Source organism: Benincasa hispida, chromosome 3 (genome assembly GCF_027475165.1).
Source record: "Benincasa hispida cultivar pf3 chromosome 3, pf3_genome.v1.1, whole genome shotgun sequence".
Classification (NCBI taxonomy): domain Eukaryota; kingdom Viridiplantae; phylum Streptophyta; class Magnoliopsida; order Cucurbitales; family Cucurbitaceae; genus Benincasa; species Benincasa hispida.
The window spans coordinates 9,774,780-9,800,775 of record NC_143480.1 but is presented as its reverse complement, the minus strand read 5'-3'; the positions used below and the strand labels follow the sequence as shown (position 1 = coordinate 9,800,775).

General features: G+C 32.4%; 1 protein-coding gene across 1 annotated transcript; it reads left to right on the top strand.

Annotated features, from left to right (window-relative positions):
* Positions 1 to 9,146: 9,146 nt before the first annotated feature.
* LOC120072520 (squamosa promoter-binding protein 1-like) lies at positions 9,147 to 12,071 on the top strand. The gene is made up of 2 exons (XM_039024902.2): positions 9,147 to 9,559; positions 11,662 to 12,071. Exons 1-2 carry the CDS (start codon positions 9,255 to 9,257, stop codon positions 11,780 to 11,782), a joined length of 426 nt encoding a protein of 141 aa, XP_038880830.1. The 5' UTR covers positions 9,147 to 9,254; the 3' UTR covers positions 11,783 to 12,071.
* The last annotated feature ends 13,925 nt before the right edge of the window (positions 12,072 to 25,996 follow it).

Genomic DNA, 25,996 nt, shown 5'->3' with positions numbered 1-25,996 from the left:
TTAGGGCATCAACCGCAATAAAGGGTAAGTCTTCTCTCCCCTTTTCTCTTCTTATTATCTTAAGCATGTTGTATATTAATTTAAATGCATAATATTGTGTATGTTTGCTGTAAAATTTATATTACGTAAGTTTTGGGTTTGAGTTAAATCCGGTCTTCCACTCAAGGACCTTCATTGGATCCTTTAATATTGAAAAAGTGCTTGTCAGATATTAGATTCAAAATTACAAGAAGGGTTTGTTACCTTTTAGGCATGGAATTATCTTGCCTAAGGAATAGTGTTCTGAAAAACCTTAGGAGGTTGAGGAGATAAGACAGATTCCCTATGCATCTGCAGTGAGTAGCTTTATGAATGCCATATTGTGTACTAGACCCGACATCTATCATGAAGTGGGAGTAGTCAGTAGATATCAATCCAATCCAGGATTTGATCACTGGTCAACAGTTAAAGTTATTCTCAAGTATCTTACAAGAACAAGAAACTATATGCTTGTGTATGGTGCTAAGAATTTGATCTTTATAGGATAAACTGACTCTAATGTTGAGATGGATAAGGATATAAGGAAATCCACATCAAGATCAGTGTTCACTATGGAGGCTGAGTATGTAGCTATTTGTGAAGCTGCTAAATAAGCCGCCTGACTCATAAAATTTCTCACAGATTTGGAAGTTGTTCCTGAAGGAAATCAGACACGAGGATTTTCATGAGCAACGGAAGGATCTTTCCAAATTTTAATAGTATATGAACATTACAATTACAATAAAAAACGGAAACATACGGTTATGCATAAAATAGAAATTACAGTATGCTTTACTACATGATCAAGGGAAAGAATTAACAAACCTTTGAAGACTCATCTTCAAGTTCCTTAATTTGATCAAAAACGCTCGATCACAGCAATACAGAAACACACGAATGTTGTTCAACACAGTCGCTACAATGAACGATCACAACGAACTTGAACAAAGCGATCGCCAAGGTCACGAACACCTCGAACATCGCGAACAGCCTCCACAGAACCTTGACTATGTTGAGTTAAGTATGACACCACCAAGAAGGTTAACTTGGTATTCTTGGTGTGAGAATCCAGAGGGTGGGCTCTGTGTGGACTTGGTTAGAGATAGAAAATCAGGGGAAGAACAATCGTGTAAACAATTGAGCAAGTGGGAGATGAAACAACCTATTGTATAGGTCGATGCCCAATCGTTTAGGAAAATCTATGCAATCGTTTAGCAAAAGCTATGCGATCGTTTAGCTCCTCGGCTAGCTGAGTGTCTATCGTGTAAGAACACTCCACAATCGTTTAGCTAACTCCAAGCTGTCGTTTAGTAAATCTGATTTATTTGAGAACTATCCGTAAGTAATTTCTGAGACTGGAAATATTAAATCAACAACTTAGCAGATCTTACTGAAATTAGGAAAATATTTTTCCTTTTATCTCACGGTTACCATGAAACCACCAATAACCTCCCACTCAATTGGTTATTAGAGAAAAAGAGATAATTATCCAATCATTAATATTATTATAAATATAAATAATAACTAACTTACCATAATATATTTATAACCTATAGTTTTAATATTTCATCTCATGAAACATATAAACCATAGCTCTTTTCTATTTCATGTCTCTTAATGTAAATCACATTTACATTAATCCTCCACTAGATGTATCTTATACATCATACCAATCATATCATATGTAATAGAATTACCTATTGTCAATTTGAAAAATTCAAATTAACACCAAGAACTGATCCTCAACTTGAATCCATTGAGCTACCAAGGGGACCTTATAAACTTGTAGCTCGAAGCTCCAACGGTACGTGAATAACTGACTAAACTCTTTAATCATGAGATCCACCATCTGTTAACTACCAGTCACTCCACTAAAGACCGACAATTGAACTCTCCTTACTACAGATAATATATGATATTTACTTCACATCTTGTATTTTACTCAGTTGCTTGTTTTATTTACTTTACCATAAACCAATAAACATAAAATCCCTGGTTATCTGTATGTGACTCAAGCATGTATGTGGTGACATACAAGTTGATCATGTCTTGAGTGATATCCAAAATGGTTTGTAATATATGGATATAAGAGGGAAACCTTATCTTGGTAACGCTAACGCTACGAACGTGGCCCGCTTTGTGGAATGGTCACAAGTGTTGTGACTTATCACAGATGGTCTGATCCTGATCATTCGTGTTGGGGACATGTGAGCGGGGGCGTCCTTTACAAAGGGTTTGTATAAAACTTGACCATGAAGTGTTAACATCTCGTTATATAACACCGTTCATGACAGAGACTTTACTTCACTAGGATGACCATAGGTAATATGACCTCAATCCTGACTGAGTTGAGAACTCCGGCCATTGAGAGCGGTCCTTTGATTTGTATGGGTGTGAGTGGCCAAGTCGCCAATTCAAACCTACCATTTTGGGGATTCGTCTGATTTGGGGGCTGGGAACTCAGCTACATAAGATGAAATTTACTCCTTCCCTGAGGCAAGGGTAAGTAGATAGATAGCTCCCTTAAGGGCTGATTCCAGGGCTTGAACGATGTGGCGCCACAGACATTCTCTTGACCCGAGAGGTGTTCACACATAGTTGGACTATGTTGTATTGTTCATTAGAGGAATCACTGGTACTTAAGAAGTGAGATGTAACTACAGGGGCAAACGGTAATTTGGCCCAACTGTACTTACGAGCATTTGTGAAAGGTCATCGTACTCATGATTGGTTATATTCGATGGACACAGAAATATATCTGTGGTAAGAAGAGTTCAGTTTTTGGTCTTTAGTGGAATGCCTGACAGTTAACGGATGGTAGATCTCGTGGCTAAAGAGTTTAGTCAGCTATTTACAGGAAGTTGGAGCTTTAAGCCACAGGTCCATTTGGTCCCCTGGGTAGCTTGGATAAAGTCGAGAACCAGTGTTTGGGTTAATTTGAAATGTTCAAATTGACAAGAGGAAGTTCGATTATATATGATATAATTGGACTGCTTAATTATATATGATATAATTGGCTAAGTGTATGAGATATATAATTTTGAAGAAATTAGATATAAATATGATTTATATAAAGTAGAGGAGAAAATACTATAATAGATATGTGATATTAAACTATAGGTTAAAAATATAATATGATTATATTTATTAATATTTTAGTTGGTTAATTATATGATAATTAACCCAAAAATCACGTTTGGACGTGGATTAGTGGGGGCAGCGTTGGTTATTGTAACCTATGAATTAAAATGAAAATAGTTTTCATTTTGATCGTCCGTCCAAAAGAAAAAGAGAGCGCGCTGGTGAATCGTAAACGATCACTTAAGAATTTCGAGAGCCTATACGATAGTCACTCTCTGCCTAAACGATCATCCACCTCGCACCTAAACGATCGCACACTAAATCTTAAACGATCGAATAGCTTCCCTAAAAGATTGTATAGTGTGTCGTGTTAGCTAAACGATCGTATACCTTTTCCTAAACAATCGTTCAGTGAAAGCTACACGATCGGTAGTGTCTCCTAAACGATAAACATCGTGTTATACGATAATGCCTTTTTCCCTCCCACTTGCTTATCGCCTACACGATCCGTGCTTCCTCCTTCCTCTACCATATTCACCAAAGACCACGCTTTGGGTTCTCACTTTGAGAATACCCGGGGCTCTTTTCTGGTGGTGTCGACCCCGTTGTGTTCGTGAGCTTGCGGTTGTGCGTGCTGCTACAATCGACGCTTCTGCTGGGTGTTGATAGATCGCGTAGAGGTTTCCGCTGCGTTGAGTTCCGAAGTTTGAAGACCATCTTCAACTAGTATGGCAACTCATTCCCTTGTTATTTTCTTGTTCATAGTATGCCGATAATTACTATTTGTTTGCATAAATATACGTTTGAATGTATATTGTTATATTTCAATCACTGTGAGATCGGAGCGATCCGAACGCGCTCATGAAACTCTTCGATAAGAGATCCTTCATCACTGGCCCTAGAGGTGTTAGTTTATAGTTGGGTTATAAACTGTTTATTCATTCATTAGAGGAATCAATGGTACTTAAGAAGTTAGATGTACCTGCAAGGATAAAACGGTATTTCGACCCAGTTGTAGTTATGAGCATTTATGAAGGGTCATCGCTCTGTCGATTGGTTATATCCATGGACACAAAAATAAATCTACAGTGCGAAGAGTTCAGTTATCGATTTTTATTGGAGTACTCGATAGTTAATTAATTTTGATTAATTGGATAAAATGCGTTTATAAATTAATCTTATATCATTGGAGCTTCTAATATATAGATCCATAAGGTCCCTTCGATAGCTCACTAAAGGAAATACAAGAGGAATGATTTGAATTGTTTAAATCAATTGATAAAATAGCATATTAATGAGATTAATATGAATGGTTAATTACATATTTGATCGATAATTAAGAGAGAAATATTTGAATAGGATTCAAATAATGAATTTTTATGAATCAAATTCATAAAGAATTAGTTAATTTATCAATTCTCTCAACACTTTATTCTGCTGAATATTCCTCCTCCAAGGGTTAGAGACCACTCTTATACCCTTGGATTCCAAGAGAATATCGAGGTCTCTCTTATGGTGGTATTCATTATTTGTTGGAGATACATTGTGGACAAAAAGCTTGGGATTTTCATGAAGACAAAGGGATCTACAAATTTAAGAAAATATTCTTCCCTTTTCTTCTTATTAGAAGGCATGTTGAGTGTATAAACATGATTTATCCTCTGTTTTGGTTTTATTCTATTCGGATTTTGTAGCATATAAATTGAAAAATAAAAATATAAGGTGTTCACACGCTTCCGCTAGGGATTCAATCCCTTCAACTTTTTCATATCTACCCATGTATATTTAGTTATTTTGGAATAACTATCTATTTTAGAATCATACTAATTGCGAAACTTTCGAATGATACAACAATTTATTTGAATACATTTCAAATATACTTATCAATTACTTCATATATTGCTTAGGATATTTGCAAACATCTAATACAATGTTTTAAGGTATATTTAAAAATAACCATGAATCTGCTAGAAAAACCAACTACTTGCCATGAAACCCGTTGCATCTGAGTACAAATCAAATATATGTACAAGTATATTTCTTATATTGATTATAACATTTACAAAAATCTAATTCAATATTCAAGGGTATATCAAATATCAATTTTATATCAATTTTCAAATAAAAAATATATAACACAATATATATCAACAAGTAGTTCAAATTAAAAAACCATCTCATTTATATCAAATTAGTCGGATATAAACAAAAATATATAACACGGTATATAAATCACAAATTGGCTCAATTTTCAACCTAAATCATAGTATATATCATAGATTTTTCAACATAAATCATTATATGTACCATATATCACAGTATATATAATATTCAGAGTTAAAAAAAAAAAAAAAAAAGAAGAGACTCTTGGATTTGTGTGCACAAAAGTCCAATACTACTTTTTGTCTTAACATAATTGAACCTGTAATCTAACGTAATGGTCGATCTCTTGTCTCTATTTCTCAATATGGGCACTCAAACATTGAGAAAACCTCGACGCATTGATCGTTGCGGTGGCCATCTGGTGAGGATTCTTCAAGAAGTTAACAATAGAGCCCCCGTCCACACCATTGCCACCGTTGCCGCTTTCGCTAGAGACAAAGAGAAACTTAGTGGGGGCAATCAACAATGGTTTCTAGAAGCTAAACTGAGCAATGACATCTAGTGGTGGGTTACAGTCAAAGGGAAAGCTAAGATTTTTGGGGTAGAACTGAGCGTGTATCGCCATGGATTCTGGCGAGACTTAGAAGAAAGTGAATTAAACCCTTTTGAGGAAAATGGAAAAGAATCAGCGTTCATCGTCCAGTTGTTTGTTGTTGCCTACCACTTGCGTCGCTTGGAAGAAGTGTGTGTGTGAATAACCCACTGATATTAGTAAAAATATGAAGCTCAATAGGTCTTTTTTGTAAAAGATAGAATGTTCAAAACATCAATGTAATATGGACCTTTTTAAGCCATTTTGTTTATGTTATGTATTTTTTATAATTGAGAAAAATAATTAATATAAAACAAATTTATATAGTTGTGTCTTTGAACTTTAAATAATTCCAATGATGATGTTGATTTTTTTTATTAATCTCCATCATTTACTTCATTATTTACATTAGTTGTGTTAATTGAATTAATAATGAATAATTTAATATGACATGAGAGAAAAATAGGTTATATAAAATAATGACAGGTATATGTCTAATTTTTTTTTTTATACAATAAACGATTAGAATATATTTTAACTAAATTTATCTCTAGTTCTTTTTTATATTATCCAATTGGTACTATCTTTTTTTTTTTCTTTTGTTTCTTGTGACCATGTTGTCTCTTAATCAATGTGTTATTAATGTGTTATTGTTAATATTTAAAACAATTTTAATAACATAACGTCTGAATGAATTAAAATGGTAAGGTGTTATTTAACCAATAATAAAAATACATTATATTTGTAATTCCTTTTTAAACTTTATAAAATGATACCCGTGAACCAAACTTTACTTTCAAGGAATCCTACTTTTTGGGATGTTAAAAAATTACATTCTAATATGATAAGGATGCTGACGTATTTTTAACATTATGTCATATATTCGATTATCCTTTAAATTTTATTTGTACATTTTAGAAATATATACATTTTTTAAAAAAGAAAAGAAAAACGTAGCATACCATTTTTGTTGTGTTATTTTACTGGATTTCTTTTTGTTTTTAGGGGAAAAAGAGGAAAAAGGAAATTGAGTTGGTCAAAGTGGAGACAGCTGGCAGGCGAATGAGGTTCTGATTTGCTATCTTTTCGTACAGATTGGTGGACCAAAACGCATGATACAGCTGCATTATTGTGGTCCTTGATGTACCCGATAATTGCCCCGAAAAATTAATATTAAAGCATAAAAGAATATAGGACACTTGCCCACTTATCTCCAAACCAATTGGCGCTCACAAAACAAAAATCGTCTCAAATCTTGCAAAAAAATAAAATAAAATAAGGGTATAGGCTACCATGCCTAAGCGGTCACCATATAGAGACACGTGGCGGAGATCTATAGGAAGATAGTGCCGAAATCATTGGCTGATACATGGCTGTCACGTTTGGGCCCGGTTTGTTAATAATACACTCGGAATCGTCCTCTCCAATGGAAAATGATTGTCGACTATAATACCGACAACGACTCTTCCAATACGCTTTTCCCATACGATACTATACATTTCACCATGTGACATATTTCTTAATTTCTTTTCCTTTTTTTTTTAATAAAAACTTCTATCTTCTAATGTTCGTGTTAATTGAACTATATTTACGTTGACATTTTTGAAATTATAATTACACATTTTTAGGTTGGTAATTTTTTTTTTTTGGAGTTCACCAATCTTTGGAGTTAATAATTCAAATTTCTAACCTCTTGATCAATTGAACTAATATTTAATTAATGTTTTATGTCAATTTAACTATATTTATATTGGTGATTTATCTATTAAAATTGGCCGGTATTAAAGTAGAAAATTTTTAGAGATTATAGTTAATTATAAATTTATATAAAAAAATTAGACCACATATTTAGCATATATATATATGCACACATGCATAAAAATACTATATTGTGAGGCTAAAGGTGCTCAAATTTTCATTCTTATTATATTGTTTTTCACGATTCCTTCTATTAAGTTGTGTTCTAAATTTTACTTTCAGTTTATCCAATAAAGCTGAAGAATTTTCTATAACATTGAGATGGAACACAAGCTACACTATGTCACTCTCATGAAATATTATTTTATTCTTGATGTGATATACTGATAATTTTAGTTAGATTACAAGTTTAGTCTATGAAATCTCAAATTTGTCTCAAACATGTACTAAACTTCTAAGAGGTTTCAAATTAGTCTTTGAACTTTTAAGTTTGATAAGATTTCTTAACTTTAAAATGTGTCTAATAAATTCATAAACTTTTGATTTCGTATCAAATAAATATTGAACTTTTAATTTTGTGCTCAATATAAATCATCAAACTATTTCATATTATTTTCTAAAATTCATGAGTCCATTAAAGAAAAAATTGAAATTCACTAATATTTATTATATATGTTTTTTTTTAAATGTAAAAAAATGTATTAGATGCAAAGATCAAATTTATCTATAATATATTATCTAAGTTTTAAAACAAACCTATTTAACAATTTTAAAATTTAGGGATCTCATAATACAAATGTAAAAGTTCATCAATCATATGCTAGATGATATATAATCAAATTTACCTTCATCTTCTAGCTTTAAGCTTTTGGGTCAATCGATTATTTAAGACCACACTGATCGTTTAACCTAAATCATATATATACATACACTTCACAAATATCAAGATCAAATATTATCAATCACACCAAGAGGTCAGAGGTTCAAGTTCATCTTCATTTCTACAAAGAATACTAAAAGTTTATTTGTTTTTATAATACAATAGAAATAGGATAGTTCGAATTACATACCTCTTGATTACTAACACAATCATATACCATTTGAGTTATGCTCGTTTTTACATTTATTCATAAGTTCAATAGTTAGTTGAGTGAAGAATCCTCCAAGATTAAAAAGAAAATCTTTAATTTTTGAAGCAGCAGCAACCACACAAGTGAAAGAAAAGAATAGCACTTGGACAAGGACTTCAAATATATAGAAATATATACGCTGCATTTTCTTTTATCATTAATTAATGGCTTTTGAAGGTATCATTAATTATGGTTTTGTTAGTGCAATAATTTTAGTGGAATATTGAAGTTCACTTTTGGATGGGAGTATATGTCAATAGCTAAGCTCATTTTAACTATTAATTAATGTGTTAGTTTATAAATTTGAAACCCCTTTTATATAATTGTGTCTATTTAAAATATTAATGGTGTAATTAAGAAATTTAAAAAATTTAAAAAATATTTAATAGATCTTTCAATATTCAACTTTAATTTCTCTGTAACGAATCAATGTATACTTTTAGTTTAAAATTTTGAAAGAAAAGCGTATAAAACAAAAGAAAATTAAAAGTCTATAAACCTATTATAGAAAAGAAATACAAGCAGTGGTCTCTTTCATTCACTTTTTTCATTTCCATTCTAGCTTTTATATATATATATATATAGTCATGTGGTTCTTCTAAGTTGCGCCACATATAGGCTTCTTTGCAAAAATGACAAACTCTGAAGATCAAGTTTGGGAGGACATGGTTGTAGAAGAAGATGACGACAACGACGACAACGAAGAAATAGGGTTTGTAGAAGATGAGAGGAGGAGGAGATCGGCTTTAACCGGTGGTCGAGGTGGCAGCGGAGGAGGGAGGGTAACGGTGGCGCGTTGCCAAGCCGATGGCTGCAATGCCGATCTGAGCTGTGCCAGACCGTACCACCGCCGCCACAAGGTCTGCGAGTTCCATGCCAAGGCGGCGGTGGTGATTCTGGCCGGATTGGAACAGCGATTTTGCCAGCAGTGTAGTAGGTAAGAAAGAAAGAAAAAAAAATATTAAAGAAAAAAAAAAACCCTAATCTGGGTCCGTTAAATTATTTGGTACTGCTTATAGTTTCCCATACTTTAAGCTGAATTTTGATCATTTTTCTTCTGTTTCAAAATAGTATAAGAAATGTAGCAAACTGGAAATATTTTGGTTAATTTGCTGTGTAGAAATTTTGGGAATAATTACATAGCCATTCTGTTTAGAGTGTGTTTAGAAAACCTTTTTCCATTTATATTCGAAAAATATTTTCAACTAATTTGAACAGAATATATTTGGACTACTTTTTTATTATTTTTTTTCCTTCTAAACCAAAATTAATATTTCACTATTATATGGAATAATTTTTTGTTGAAAAATTCAAAGAGTATACTATTAGTGGAAAATAAATAATAAATTTTCACTTATACACTACAGTGAATCAATTCTTTTTTGAATTTTCTGATTGAATATTAACTTGTATATCAATAGTTATATTGTTTTTTTTTTAAAAAAAAGTTGTGGTTAATAGTGATTTGTGTCACCAAGTGGTTTTTACTATATTAATTTATTTTCAATCAAGACTATAAAATGCTCATTAATACAATAGCGTCTTATTTGACTATATAATTCTTGAGGTCTATGTCTCCAAAAAAGAAAAAAGAAAAAAATCAAGGTCTAAAGATATCGAGTATGAAAGAGTAGATCATAGGTTAAAGTTAATGAATTACGAGCCTATTTGGATTGATTAGAGAAAAAAGAATTTTTATCAAAACTAATTTTTAGTTAAACTCATTTAATAAATACTGTTCAAAATAAATTTTGAAAGTGTTTAAAAAACTATTTTGAATTATTGTAAAACATTTCAATTTTTTCCAAAATGACTTATTTTCGAAAAATTCTTAGTGTGTGTTTGGTTTAATGTTTCAAGTATTTAATTTTAAAAATAAATCATTATGGAAAAAATTGAGATGTTTGGCAATCATCTCAAACTTATTTTTAGTTAAAATCATTTAATAAAAATTGTTTAAAATAAACTTTGAAAGTGTTTCAAAAACTATTTTGAATGATTTTTAAACATCTCATTTTTTTTCCTCAATGGATTATTTTTAAAATTAAACACTTGAAACATTAACAAATACATCCTAAGAACTTTTTTTATTCTTAATGATGTTTTTTTAACCAAAATATTAGAGAGTAGTTGGATCAGAGGAGGGACGAGATATTTCAACTAGGTTGACATCTGTAGCACCCTCATTACCATCTTCGTTCTTAATGATGTTGATTTTCTTATAAAAAAAAATAATTTTGTTTAAAGGTGGCAAACTGATTCTTTTTCTCTCTTGTGAAAAAAAAAATTGAAATTGTTTAATCGACATTTTACATAACTACTATATATATTTAGGTGGAATATAAATAGATAGATTGATAAGTCAATTCTAACTCTAAACTTTTAATTTCATATTTTTTTTTAAAAAAATAATTGTGTATGGTGTTTTTATGATCGATGAGACTATTCATTTTAGCGGTAACCCTTCAAATTGGATACCTAAAATAGTTGGATTTGGAAGCAATTTTTTTTTATCCATTTGATTTTTGTAGCTATAAGTTTAATTTGTTGGATTCTTTTTTATTGTAGTCTTTGCTTATAATTTTATTTTATTTTATTTTTAATAAATCTTAAATTTAATCTTAATAGCTAAACTAGAGTTAAAATTATTGGTCTCCAATTGAAAAAAATATTACTGTAAATCATTACAATGTGAATAAGGTTGTAATATATAATGATAATAAAGAAAAACTAGAGGGAGTAAATTTGAATAATGTTGGATAAAGTAGAAGTAAAAATGGAAAATTGATATGAAGGAAAAAAAAAAAAAGAAGTGATATGATTATGAGCAATACTTAAGTGCTTATACTCTCTTTTTCTGTACTTGTAAAAGAAAACTCTTTTTTTTTAAAAAAATATTGTCAATTTAATTAATGCAATAGAAGTGCAATCCATACTACATCTAGGTATTTTTCTATTATTATTGATAAAGCAGAATTAAATTATTAATATTGGATGGGAAATGGAATGGAGATGGTTTTTGTTGTATTATTATGACAGGTTTCATGCAGTATCAGAGTTCGATGACACAAAGAGAAGCTGCCGGAGGCGTTTGGCCGGTCACAATGAACGCCGCCGTAAAATCTTACCAGACTTCCATGGCCAATCCTCCACTAATTGACCACACTCACTCTCCACTCACCCAATTAATAATAATACTAAAGAATTAAGAAGAAGGAAAGAGCGTTATTGGAGTTTTGTTTTGAGAGAGAGGCACCGGTCACCGGCCACTGTCATGAAAATGAATTTTATGCTCTCTCTCTTCTGTCAAAAGAAAACCCTAAGTTAGCCTCTTTTTCACCGATTTGGTTTTCTTATATTTCTGTTCCATCAATGTAAACTTAAGCTCTATTAATTAGACCAAACTTTTCTTTATATTTAAAAATAATAATTAATTATAGTCTAGACTACACCTATCTTCGTCTAATTATTACACTTATATTTATATAATAAAGAGATGTTTAGTCTTAAAAAAATAATAATAAAAAAAATAAAGAGATATATTTGCTAGTTGCTACTTCTTTTTTTTGCCTGGATAGCATCACTTAAATCTCTGTGTTTATTTTAACACTTTATCTAATGTATGGAAGCCGGCCTGTGTTTAATTTAATTTCAGTTTTTATATTAAAGAATATTTAAAAATAAATAAATAAATACAAATTTGGTTCTAAGTTTCAAAATATTATATTTTACTACTTGAGTTATGAGTTTAATTTTTATTTGGTATTTAAGTTGCAAAATTTTATATTTTTATCTTCGACTTTTATTAATGTTCACTTTAATTTTTTGCATTACTTTTTAGTTAATTGATTTAAAATAATTATGATGTAAATTTTCAAGATTAATTTTAATAGTGATGGAAAATTAGTGAAAACTAATTTAATTCTTTTAAATTAGTTAATAGGTATTAACACCAATAATTCTAGCTAGGTGAGTATTTAGTGAAAAATCAAGAATAAAAAAAAGTAAATTTTGAAATTTAAAAGACAAAATGGAAACAAAACTTAAAACTCCGGGATAAAAATGTAACATTTTGAAACCTATAGATCAAATAGAATTTAAACCCTAAACTTTGGGTAAAAGTGCAACATGTAATACTTAAGAACAAAATAGAAATTAAACAAAAAAATGCATCTTTTCCAATTATCTAACTTTCATTTTTGGGTCATGCACAAGTATATGTCGATTTTTATTCAACTTTTGGTGGGAAATTCAAAATTTTAAATAATTTTTTAGCGAAAGATACAAAAGTATAGGATAATAGGTGCACCGAAATTTCTCAATTATGTTATACCATCATCATATCCCACTTCACTTGCATCAATAGAACAATAAGTATAGAGGGATAGTCAAAGAAGCCAAGAGCAGAAAGGTAGTGAGCTGGGCTAGAGAGAAGCCCTACAGAAGGCAAAGAGAGATAAAAGTTACATAAAAGCACCGTGAGATGGTAGAGGGACTATAATCTTTGAAGTGCTTTGATCCATAAGACCAGAAACCCGTCGAGGAAGGTGCAATTGTTTCTTACCAGCCAAATAGTCCAACAAACAATAATAGAGGAATTGAAAATGATGATATTTTTTTTGGAAGTTAACTTCAGACAACACAAGCTTTTGCAGAGAGAAGGTCCATTCTATTATTAATATTAATCCCCATCAAATTTTGCTGTCTGTTCTAGAGGAGATTTACCATATTGCAGTGAATAAAACGATGGTCGATGTTTTCCATTCTGTTTCCATAAAGGGCACCAATTTGGATTTAAAGCGATACCAGGCAATCTCTTCTGCAGCACCTCCATATAGTGTTGAGATTTTTGTGAAAAATTGTCCAAATAAAATATTTACATTTCTTTGGAATGGAGGATTTTCATAAGCGGGAGTAAATGTTGATATTCAAACTTTAAGTAACTTAAAGAGATATATTGTAAATTTTACTATAAAATATGCTAATTCTTTGATTCAATGAATTTTGGTGGAACATAAGTTGATATAATATTGGTAGGACATTAGAGAAAGTCGAACCCAATTTTTGTTATTATTTTCGTTTTGGAATAATCATATTAAATTATTGACAATTTTTTTTAACATAAAAATTATTGACGATCATGAATGTTTATTAGTTGGCTTTAAAAGTATTAACTCTTGAGATATAAAATATCTGCCTTATTTTATTAATGTACAGGAAAGACATATATATATATATATGTGCACAAATACAAAGGAATTAGAAAGTAACTCAAGATAGTGTACAAAGGTTAAAACTAACCAACATATAACTAACTCTAATACTTCCCCCTCGAGATGGAATGAGAATATCAACAGCACCCATCTTGAATAATAAAGGAAGACAAGAAGATGGAGAAAGCAGTTTGGTAAACACATCAGCAAGCTGAAGAGAGGATCGAACAGGCATCAACTTTATAGTTCCTTTAACAACATGATCACGGACAAAATGGCAACCGACTCAATGTGCTTCATGCGCTCATGAAACATAGGATTGGTTGCAATATGAATGGTAGCATCATTATCACAGAATATCAAAATCGTTGAATTGAAGGAACCTAAGAGTCAGATAGCAATTGGTTCAACCAAACCAGCTCATTGGTGGTAGTAGCTTAGGCCTGGTACTCTACCTCAATAGAGGAACGAGAGACAATGTTTTATTTCTTCATTTTCCAAGATACAAAGGACTCATTGAGGAAAATTTAAAAGCAATGGTGTACTTTCTTGAATCTAGGCATGAAGCCTAATCAACACTAGAGAATGCTTTCAACTAGAAAGAAAAAGAGGCTTGTAAGAAGATTCCTTGCTGAAGGTAAGACTTCAAATATCTTAAAAGAGTGTGAACAACATTTAAATGTGACTTCCTTAGCTTGGAAACAAATTGGTTGAGTTTATGAACAACAAAAGTGATGTCCGGACAAGTAATAGTCAAATATAGAAGCTTTCAAATTAACCAATGATACAACTTGGATCTTCTAACAATGTGTCTTCATCACTACTCATCTTCACATTTGGATCCATAGGAAAAAAAAAGAGGGTTTGGCTGCTAAGAAACCCATGTCTTCTAACAGATCCAGGGTATAATTTCCTTGGGACACAAAACTGCCTTTTGTACTTGAACGAGCAATTTCTAACCCAAGAAAATACCGCAAAGATCCCAAGTCTTTTAACTTAAAGACATCATCTAGATGCTGTTTTAAATGACTGATATCAACATCAAATCCTCTAGTGTGATGATAATGTCATCAATAATGCAATGAAGGAAGAACCACTATCACAAACAAAAAGTGAGTAATCACTTTTGGACTGTTTGAAACCAAGCTTCAAAATAGCATGAGAGAACTTATCAAACCATTGTCAGGATGCTTGTTTCAAACCATATATGGATTTGTGGAGTTTACTAACCAATTTCTCCCCCTTAGGTGCAACATGGTAATGTTTATACCTCAAAAGAAAATCCATATACATTTCTCCTGTAAGGTCACCATGCAAAAAGGCATTGTTCACATCCAGCTAAACCAAAGACCAATTTAGAGACGCAACCACTGTTATTAAGACTTTAACAGACACTAATTTTGCTACTGGAAAAAAGGTTTCAACATAATCAAGACACTCTTAATGAGTATATCCCTTTGCAACTAAGCGTGTCTTATACCTTTCTATAGTCCCATCAACTTTGAATTTAACTTTATAAACCCATTTGCACCCAGTCTAATGCTTGTCAGTTGGTAGAGGAAGGATAGATCAAGTACTATTGGTTTCCCTGGCTGTTAGCTCTTCTTTTATTGCCTTTTGCCAATGCTCATTAGAAGCATCTTGTTGATAAAAATCAGGTTCAAAGGTGAACAATATAGTCAAGGCAAAGTGTTTGTAATCAGAGGAGAGCTTATCATACACTAATTATTTGTGTAATGGAAACTCGGTTGTTAAGGGATCCAATAGATGGGACTTCAAAAGACTACAAAGAAAGTCTTTCAGGTATGAAAGGCTGAACAACTCGATATTTGGGATTGTGCCCTAAATCTCGTGGTTTTTAATGTATAAAACAAAATTAATTTATTTGATAAAATAAAAAGTTATTTTATTTGACATTTAGAATTGAATAACTCAATTCAATAAACAAGATCTGAGGTTATTTTATATAACTTAAAAATATATGTGGTTGACATACAAGTGAATCATGTTTAAGTAATAACCTAAATGGTCTATAGTATATGGATGAGATAGCGTACCTTATCCTAGTAACACTATGGATACGACCCATTTTATAATTGTTACAATATTTGTAAAGTGTTACAAACGATTTTATCCTAATCATTCATGTGGAGACATGCGAGTGAAGATATCCTATACGAAGAGTTTGTATAAGACCGGACCGCCGAAATGATTAGTCTTTCTTTATAACGTTGTTACTTGAAAATGTTGGGGTTGATGCCCTAAAGTCTCGTGTCCTGTAGTTTGTAAATAGTTTGTACGAAAGCTTGTGTTGTTAATATATCATATTTACTTTACATCTTGTATTTTTGCTCAGTTACTTGTTTTATTTGTTTTACCACAAACCAATCAACATAAAATTCTTGGTTATATGTATGTGACTCAAGCATGTATGTGGTGACATACAAGTGGATCATGTCTTGAGTGATAAACAAAATGGTCTGTAGTATATGGATATAGGAGGGAAACATTATCCTGGTAATGCTACAGATGTGACCCGATTTATGGAATGGTCACAAGTGTTGTGACTTGTCACAGATGGTTTGATTCTGATCTTTCATGTTGGGGACATGCGAGCGGGGGCGTCCTATACAAAGAGTTTGTATAAGACCTGACCACGAAGTGTTACATCTCGTTATATAATACCGTTCATGACAGAGACTTCACTTCACTAGGATGACTATAGGTAACATGATCTCAATCCTGAGTGAGTTGAGAACTTCTGCCATTAAGGGCGGTCCTTTGATTTGTATGGGTGCGAGTGGCCAAGTCGCCTATTCAAACTTACCGGATTCGTATGATTTGGGAGCTGAGAACTCAGCTATACAAGATGGAATTCACTCCTTTCCCAAAGCAGGGGTAAGTAGATAGATAGCTCCCTTAAGGGCTGATTCCAGGGCTTGGACGATGTGGCGCCACACACCTTCTTTTGGCCTAAGAGGTGTTCACACATAGTTGAACTATGTTATCTTGTTCATTAGAGAAATCAGTGGTACTTAAGGAGTGAAATGTAACTACAGGGGTAAAACAGTAATTTGGCCTAGCTGTACTTACGAGCATCTGTGAAGGGTCATCGTACTCATGATTGATTATATTCGATGGACACAGAAATATATATGTGGTGAAAAGAGTTCAGCTGTTGGTCTTTAGTGGAATACCTGACAGTTAACGAATGGTGGATCTCGTGGCTAAAGAGTTTAATCAGCTATTCATGGACCCTTGAAGCTTCGAGCCACAGGTCCATTAGGTCCTCTGGGTAGCTTGGATAAAGTTGAGAACCAGTGTTTGGGTTAATTTGAAATGTTCAAATTAACAAGAGGAAATTTGATTATATATGATATAATTGAATTGGTTAATTATATATGATATAATGGCTAAATGTATGAGATACATTATTTTGGAGGAAATTAGATATAAATATGATGTATATCAAGTAGAGGAGAAAATACTATAGTAGATATGTGATATCAAACTATAGGATAAAAAATATAATATGATTATATTTATTAATATTTTAATTGATTAATTATATGATAATTAATCTAAAAATCACGTTTGGACGTGGGTTAGTGGAAATGAGTTGGTTATTGTAACTGATGAAATAAAAATGAAATTGTTTCATTTTTTGAATAATTCGTTCAATCATCGTCCAAAAGAAATCACAGGCGCGCGTTGGTGAAAAGCTAATCAACTGCTTAAGCATTTCGAGAGCCTATGCGATAGTACCTCTCCGCCTAAACGATCGTCTACCTCACGCCTAAACGATCACACACTAGTTCCTACACGATCGGATAGCTTCTCTAAATGATTGTATAGTGTGCCGATTTTGCTAAACAATCGTATAAAATTTCCTAAACGATCGTTCAGTAAAATCTACACGATCGTATAGCTTCTCCTAAACGATAAGCATCGTGCTATGTGATAGCGCCTTTTTCCCTCCCACTTGCTTATCGCCTACACGATCCGTGTTTTCTCCTTCCTCTACCAAATTTATCAAAGACCATGCTTTGGGTTCTCACGTCGAGAATACCCGGGCCTCTTTATTGGTGGTGTCGTCCTCGCGGCATTCGTGTTCGTGAAGTTTTTTATGCTGCTATTATTGACACTGCTACTAGACGTTGGTAGATCGCGTGGAGGGTTCCGCTGCGTTGAGTTCCAAAGTTTGAAGATCGTGTTCAACTGGTATGGAACGCTCTCCATTGTTATTATCTTATTCTTAGCATGCCGATAATTACTTTTTGTTTGCATAATTGTATTTTTTGAATATATAATGTGTATTTCGGTCACAGTGAGATCGGAGCGATCTAAACGTGCTCATGGAACTCTTCGGTAAGAGATCTTTCAGAAAAGACTTACATTTCACTAGAATGACTATAGGTAACTTGACCTTAATCCTGAATGATTACACCTTTAATGTCGATTTAAGGATCCGTTTTATTTTTAAAACCGACATTAAAGATCCATTTTATTTTTTTTTTAAAAAAACCGATATTATACATCCGATTTCACTTTTCCAACCGACATTAAAGCCCGAAATTCTTCTAGTGATTCTTTTATGTTAGGAGGATATCCCATGAAAACCGATGGAACAGCACGAGGATGAAATTTTGATCTGTTAGTAGGGAGTGATGCAGCAAAACAGAGATAACCAAACACTGGAAGCATGGTATAATTAACATAAGATTGATTCAACCGATAATAAGAGGTTTTCCAATTCAAAACAAAAGAAGGAGCTCTATTGATTTTTTTTTTTTAAAAAAAAAAAACAAAAAACAATAGTCAATAAACATTCTCCCCAAAATTGAATAGGGATATGAGATTGAAACATTAAAGCCCTTGCCACATTCAATAAGTGTTGGTGTTTCCTCTCAACTACTAAATTCTGTCAGGACATCCCATACTAGAAAACTGATGAATGACACTTTTGGATAAGAAAAATTCAGTGAAAGGCAATTCAGGTGCATTATCTAATTGAAAACATTTGATCTTGGTTTCATACTGAGTTTCAACCAAAGTAAAAAACTGTGGGATAATTGTTAAAGCATCAAATTTATTTTTCATCAAGATGACCCATGTATATCTTAAAAAATCATCAACAATAGCTAGGAAATATTGACAACCAGCATATGTAGTATAAGGGTAAGACCTCCAAATGCCACAGTAAATCAAATCAAACATCTTATTAACTAAATGTTGATTGCAATGAAAAGACAAAATTTTTTGTTTAGCTAAAAGACATATTAAACATGATCCATGAGAAGAAACTTTAAAAGAATCAACTGACAACAAAGTCTTTAAAAGCATTCAAATATTTATGAGAATAGTGTCTAAGCTTAGCATGCAAGTAGCAACCAATCCAGGAGAGGCATTACAAACAATTGCAGGTTTAAGAACCTGCTTAATTTATTGCTCAACTTGAAACAAATAAAGACTTTGCCACAAGTTATTGCTTAGTAAGAAGCTTTAACAGACTTGACAATAACAAGTAAATGCTTAGTAAGAACACTGATGTAAATTAAATTGAATAAAAAATTAGGTATGAATAGAACATTTTGGAGAACAATACCAACAGATAACTTCACATATCCCATATAATGAACAACAATCTTAGGCTGATTTGGTAAGGACAATAAAACATTAGTAATAGGGATAAGAGATGCAAATAAGTCTCGTTGATAATAGATATAAGTTTTTTCTTCTGAATATAAAAACCAAACACCAGATTAAAGTTCAAAAATAGAGGAATGAGGACAAATACCTGCAAAATGTGAAGTAGTAGTAGATGGCTCAGTTTCAACCTTAGATTTGGCCAGATTAGACTGTAGTAAAGACAAAAATCCTTGACATTGTTCATCAATCAAAGAAGAAAGTGAATCAGAGGAGTCTATCTTCTCAAATGAAGAATTTTTTTTATGAAGGCGATGCCTTGGTGGATAACCATAGAGTTTATAGTAACGATCAACAATGTGTCCATGTATACTGCAATGTAAGCATATAGGTTTATCTTTCTTCTTAGACATGTTTGAATGATTAGAAGTATCAATAGAAGTTGTATTAGTCGTTGAAAAATTGTTGACCATTAGTGCAGTGGTGGAAGAAACAGAGGATGTCAAGTGAGAAGATGGAATCGTGTGTTGTTCTGCTTCTTAAACAACAAGAGAGAAAGTATGATTAATAGTCAGTTCAGGCTCCATCGCCAGTAACTGAGCACGAATTTGACTAAAAGAGTCATGGAGACCCATAAGAAAGGTCATGACATACTTCGTTTAGAAGTAATTACCAAGATCCTTGACTCCACCATAGGCACATCGATCACATGAACACATCTGTCGATAAGAAACTAATTTGTTTCATAGAGCTTTCAATTTTGCATAATAAACAGTTATCGAAGTTTGATTTTGAGATCGATAACTTGCGACGAAGTTGAAATACTCTTGGTCGATTTTTATACTAGTATCGTTCTTGAAGATCGATCTAGCTGTGACTCTACCATTATAGATAATTCATGAACTGAGCAACTCCGCAGTCGGTCGTGGAATGGATCCATCAAAAAATCCTAATTTGTTCTTCTCAGTGAGGTCGATAACCATAGCTTGACTTCGAGAAGTATAATTTGTTTCAATGAGTAGATTGAAAATAAGAACAAGATTGGTACTATCAGAATGGTGTATTGTTCAAGAACAGTAGGATTCACCGACGGTAACGAATTCATTATTGGCGGAATCAACAGATTCAACTCAAAAGAATTCGTCGAAAGATTAGGGTTTGAGGAGGAAGACGGATTCTTTTCATTGTTGGCCATGACAGATGCGGGAAAATCTCAAAGGAAAGGAAGCGTAAATTTCCGCTATGATACCATATTAACTTTTGAGATACAAAATATCTGCCTTATTTTATTAATGTGCAGAAAAGGCATACATATATATATACAAAGGAGATAAAAAGTAACTAAGTTAGTATACAAAGGTTAAAACTAACCAACACATAACTGACTCTAATAAAAAGTCGTAAACCTTGATTTTACATCGAAATAATTAGAGCTATGTTTTGGGATACTTGCGTTAAAATTAGTGGGTAAATGGTAAATGCAATGGAAATTCTAATGTTTGTCCAAAATCTAGTATTGAATTTAACTTGTCCAACTTGCATCAATTATTACTCTGAATTTTCATTTTCATCAAAAATTTTGAGTGATTCAACTTTAACCTTAACTTAAAAAAGGTGTTAGCGATCTTTACGCTTTAACAAGTTTTTATTTAAAAGATTGTTCTAACAAAAAATTCTTATGTTCACCAAATTATAAAATATGTGTATGAGAAAAAAAATTGATAATATTTTAAAGGAGACTGCATTAATGCTACATTTGGTTGATTTTTTTTTTTAAGTTTTGATAAAGTTCTTTTTAAAAAGAAAAAGAACTTCATTAAAGCAAAAGAATCAACAATCAAAGTCCTCATTAAGAGTGGAGGACACTCAACTTGGATAATTAGAATTCATACGACATCATAATCTTCTAAACTAAAAGAAGAATGTTGGACAAAAATATTGGGTTTATGAAATTCAATCATACTATATGTTTCAATGATTACAAACATTTATTTACTAATGATTTTATTGTTGTAAAATGTTCATAGTATAGAAATCGAAAATATGATTCCAACACATTTTGAATCATTCAGACATCAAATGAAGAAGTTGCAACCAAAAGAAGATTTGAAAGAAAAATTTTTAGCATCCTAAAAATGCTAAGATATTTAATAATTTTCCTAAGCATTTTAGGTTTCTTATTTCATTAATTTTAATTGACTTAATTTTGTCAACATTTTTAGAAAATGTTTTAATTTTATAAAGCAACCTTGTTCGCTTCCCTTTAGTGTTGTCATATAATTCTACAAATAGCATCGAAGACGGCTCACGGTAGAGAGTGAGCAACAATATCACAAGAGTGATTATATTTTACAAAAGAGATAATACCCACTCGACGAGCGAGATCCAAGGCAGCCTCAACCATGTTCTTCGATTATGAAATGTTAGCGGATAGCTCATCGAGAGCACGAATAATATCAACCGAATCAAATTAAACAATCAAGATTGAGACGGCTCCTGTCACACCCCCTCACAGACTACTCTCTTAGCCTAAGCAAGGGCATGACTGCAACAGTTATCAACCTTTGTATGACACTTACTGCCTACTAACTCTTTTTAAATAATCTGATAACAACATGCAATCTCAAACATAGTGGCTGCCACTAAGGCCAAACAAACATTAACTATTAAACACAAACATTTACAGAGTTTACAACACAAGTCTCATAAGTACCAACTCTCGAACTTAGTCCCTACATGAAACAACTACAACATGTGTACAAATATTTACAGTAACCACCTAGCTGACGGATTATTAGAACTTCTGACATTAAGTGGCAACAGATGCAGAGCTATGTTCGGAGGATTTGACCACTACCTGGGGAAAGAAAACATTTGAAAAACGGAGTGAGCTACTAGCCCAGTGAGTGACTTAAGAAAGAAAACAGGTTATCATGTATAAGTCTCAATAAAGATATCATACTGAAACATAAGTCTTTACAGTAACCTTGTACTGAAATATAAATTTTACAGTAACCTTGTACTAAAATGTAAACTTTACAGTAACCTTATACTGAAATGTAAACTTTACAAGCATTAAACATGCAAAGTTGTTTTCATCATAAGACATTAAATTGATCCTTAGTTGAGAGTAACCCTACTATGGTTAAATCCCAACGTCAATTCCTTAGTCAAGAGAGAACCCTTTTGCTCAATCTCTGACGTCGAACTACCTACGTGCACGTGGTTATAACTAAGTACCGTCATACTTAGGTACTACTGCTCAAATATCTTCTTTGTGTCCTTCAGTATCGAGCTGGTCGGATACCTTCTCAATGTTCCTCAATATCGAGCTTGAAGTAACATTAGAAATACTTAGTCTTTAAACATGTCTTTAAAAGTACTAACGCATACTTTGTGCATATGAGCACACATAAATAGTTTTACAACATACTTTCATACATGACATGCGTTTGAAAACATAAATTCATAGTTTGCTTGGAAAAACTACTTTGTACACTAGCTAGTATGAGAATAATCTTTCTTAAAATCATGGTTTTTTTGAAAACATTGTAAATACTTAGTCACTCACAACTTTAGGGCTACTCCTTAAAGGGTGATATACTTCAAGCAATGATGTCAATCCTTCTAATGCCAACTTCCCTAGGTGTTGAACACTTAGGATTTTTGTTTAGGTGTTAACTTGGCTTATATGACAATCCTTCCTTCAATCACACCAACCGAGCATCAATCGTTCAACCTAGGTGTCCTACATGCTGTTCAACCTTGCAAGAGCCTTCTCTTGGATGTCTAGGTCACTTATGCTCTCCTACACATCCCCATGGCCAGCTCAAGGTACGTTGAAGCTCGCTACAACTCGTGCATGCTCGGGCTCCTTAAGCTGCCTGCTTGTTCAACCCAAGCAGCTATCTGCTTGTTCAAAAATTTCCAGATTCAATTTATAATTCGTATAACTCATGATATAGACCTTATCTTAGGAAATTTACTTCTACAAACTTGTTCAAAATTGTCTTAGAAAGCTTACCTCAAAATTTGGACTCAAAATTCTTCTTTGTTTGATCAAGAGCTTCAGATCTTGACCGCTGGCTCCGATTAACCCGAAAACTTAACCTCTTTGAGATTTCTTCATTCTTTGGCCTTTTTCCTTTGAATTTTTTCTTCGGAAGCCCCACACACAAAAACCAGACTTCTTCAGCTTTCAAATGGCATAAAAATCTCTCATATAGCATGAGAAAATTGTCCAAACCGAGCCTCTTAAATTGAGCTACTTGTTTGTCCTTTCTTAGCAACTGCCTGCTTGTTCAACAATTTCTAGGTTCAACTTCCAGAGTAAATAACTCGAATTCTAGACCTCATCTTAAGAAAAGTCCTTCTATAACATTGTTTAGAATTGAGTTAAAAATCGTACATTAAAATTTCAGCTAAAAAATTCTCATGGTTTGGCTGAAAACTGCAAACTTTCAGCATTGACCCAAATTCACCGTGAATCTGTCCTTTCTACAAATTTTTAAGTTTTCAGTTCGATTCCTTTGAAGTTTCCTTCCGGAAGCCCTAGCTCATAAACTAGACTCACCCATATTTCAGATTCCTTTGAAATCACCTCAACAGCACGAGTAGATTTCCCAAAATGACCATTTAAAATCGGCCTACTTATTTATACCTGAGGTTGTGAGATGCTATTATTTACTAAATTGCCACCTAGCCCACACTCATGGTCACTTGCACAAGCCCATCGCCAATCCTTAGGCCATCATCTAGGTAGCCTTCACTCACCCTTGTCTAGCCATGCCACAACCTCAAGCCATGTCTTGCCTTGCACATTACGATCGCCTAGCCTCATCACACGGACCACAACTTAGCCATCGACAAGATCACCTAACCTCCAATGACAAGGTCATTGCCCACTAAGCCTCCTACCAACGCTCGTGGCATCCTGTGCCTAGCTCCACCCTTAGCCAAATTTCTTACTTGCTAGGCTACTCCTATCCATCCAAGGCCCACACTTTGCAATACTTTGGACCTTCTTTCAACACTCTTTTTATTCTTCAATTTTTCCCTACAAATTAGAATTAACTCATATTTTAATCAATTTATCAATCTTATCACATTGTTAAACACACTTAAGTAGGAAAAATAAAGCTTGGGGTTTACAACTCCCTTCTAAGCTAGAGAAGAGAAGATAAACTTAGCCTCACATTCCAAGACTTTGATGCACCCATGATTATGGCACTTGTACGTAATGCAAATAGGAGAACATATTAGTTTTGATAAAGTTATTCAGTAGTTAATTTGTGCATATATAGTTTAACAATTTATAGAGTGAGCCAAAACAAGAATAACTCAATTGGCATAAAACTTGTACTATTGATGTCAAAGTTAGAAGTTTGATTTTCTCACCCCACATATTATTTTAAAAAAGAACGCAATATGTGGAATAGAGAATTCAAATTCTTGATCTCTAGATTGATACAATAGCCAAAGTTTGGTGGACTTGGTTTTTCTCTATTATTTTTTTCTTTAGTGTGAAAGTTCATTTTTCGTTGAATTATCCCTAACTACTTTTCCTTGTAGAACCATAAATAGGTTAGTATGTCGTCTTTTTTTAATTTTTTTTTTTTTTTTTTGGTAATGCACGGGAGTTTGGATAAATTCTAATAGAATAATATAAAGTTAAAACGAGTATAGTTTGACAGTAATCGTCATGTACTCTTTTTTTCAGATTGGAGATCCATTTAAGAAGTCCACAAACCTAAACGAAAGAAAGAACGGTGAGATAAATGATGAAAATTATAAAAGCGATAGAATTAAGTTGAAACTGAGTTGCCAACCTCCTCAAGTGGTTAAATTTATATATCTCTTTTTATTGATTTGTTGTTCAAAATCTCACCCGCATTTTCAGTAGGCAATTCAAATTCTTAGATTTTAAATTTTAAATTTTAAAATGTAAAATTATATTAAATTATCTATAAAACCATAGTACATATAATAAACTCATTTATTTTTGTTAAATTCAAATATATATTATAGATGATATGATATTACTAAATAATAGTTATGCAAGATGTTCATAAATCAAGTTCAGAAATTCATTCATAATGGTTATTTAGTAACTAGTATATTATCAACACATTTTAAATATTATTTAAATTAAAATTAAAATTCTAAATTTTATATCAAATGTATATATAAAAACGTGAAATATAACATTTTTTTCATTGAATCCCTTATTTTTAAAATTTCTGTTTTTAAATTGCTACCAAGCAGGCTCTAAAAAAAACTGACCACCTACTTGCGAAAAACTGAAATCAATAATAATAATAAAAGAAGCAGTGGCAATTTAACTATATATCATGCAAACTTCTTTTATTTAATATAAGCAACAAACATAAATTGACGTAAGCCTCACTTTTTCGTAAAAGAAAGAGATGCGTCAAAAAGTGTCAATTGTTTTAGTTTGTTGGTATGTAATATATGGACAAGCTTTCACATTTTGACAAATCTAAATCCAATCAAAG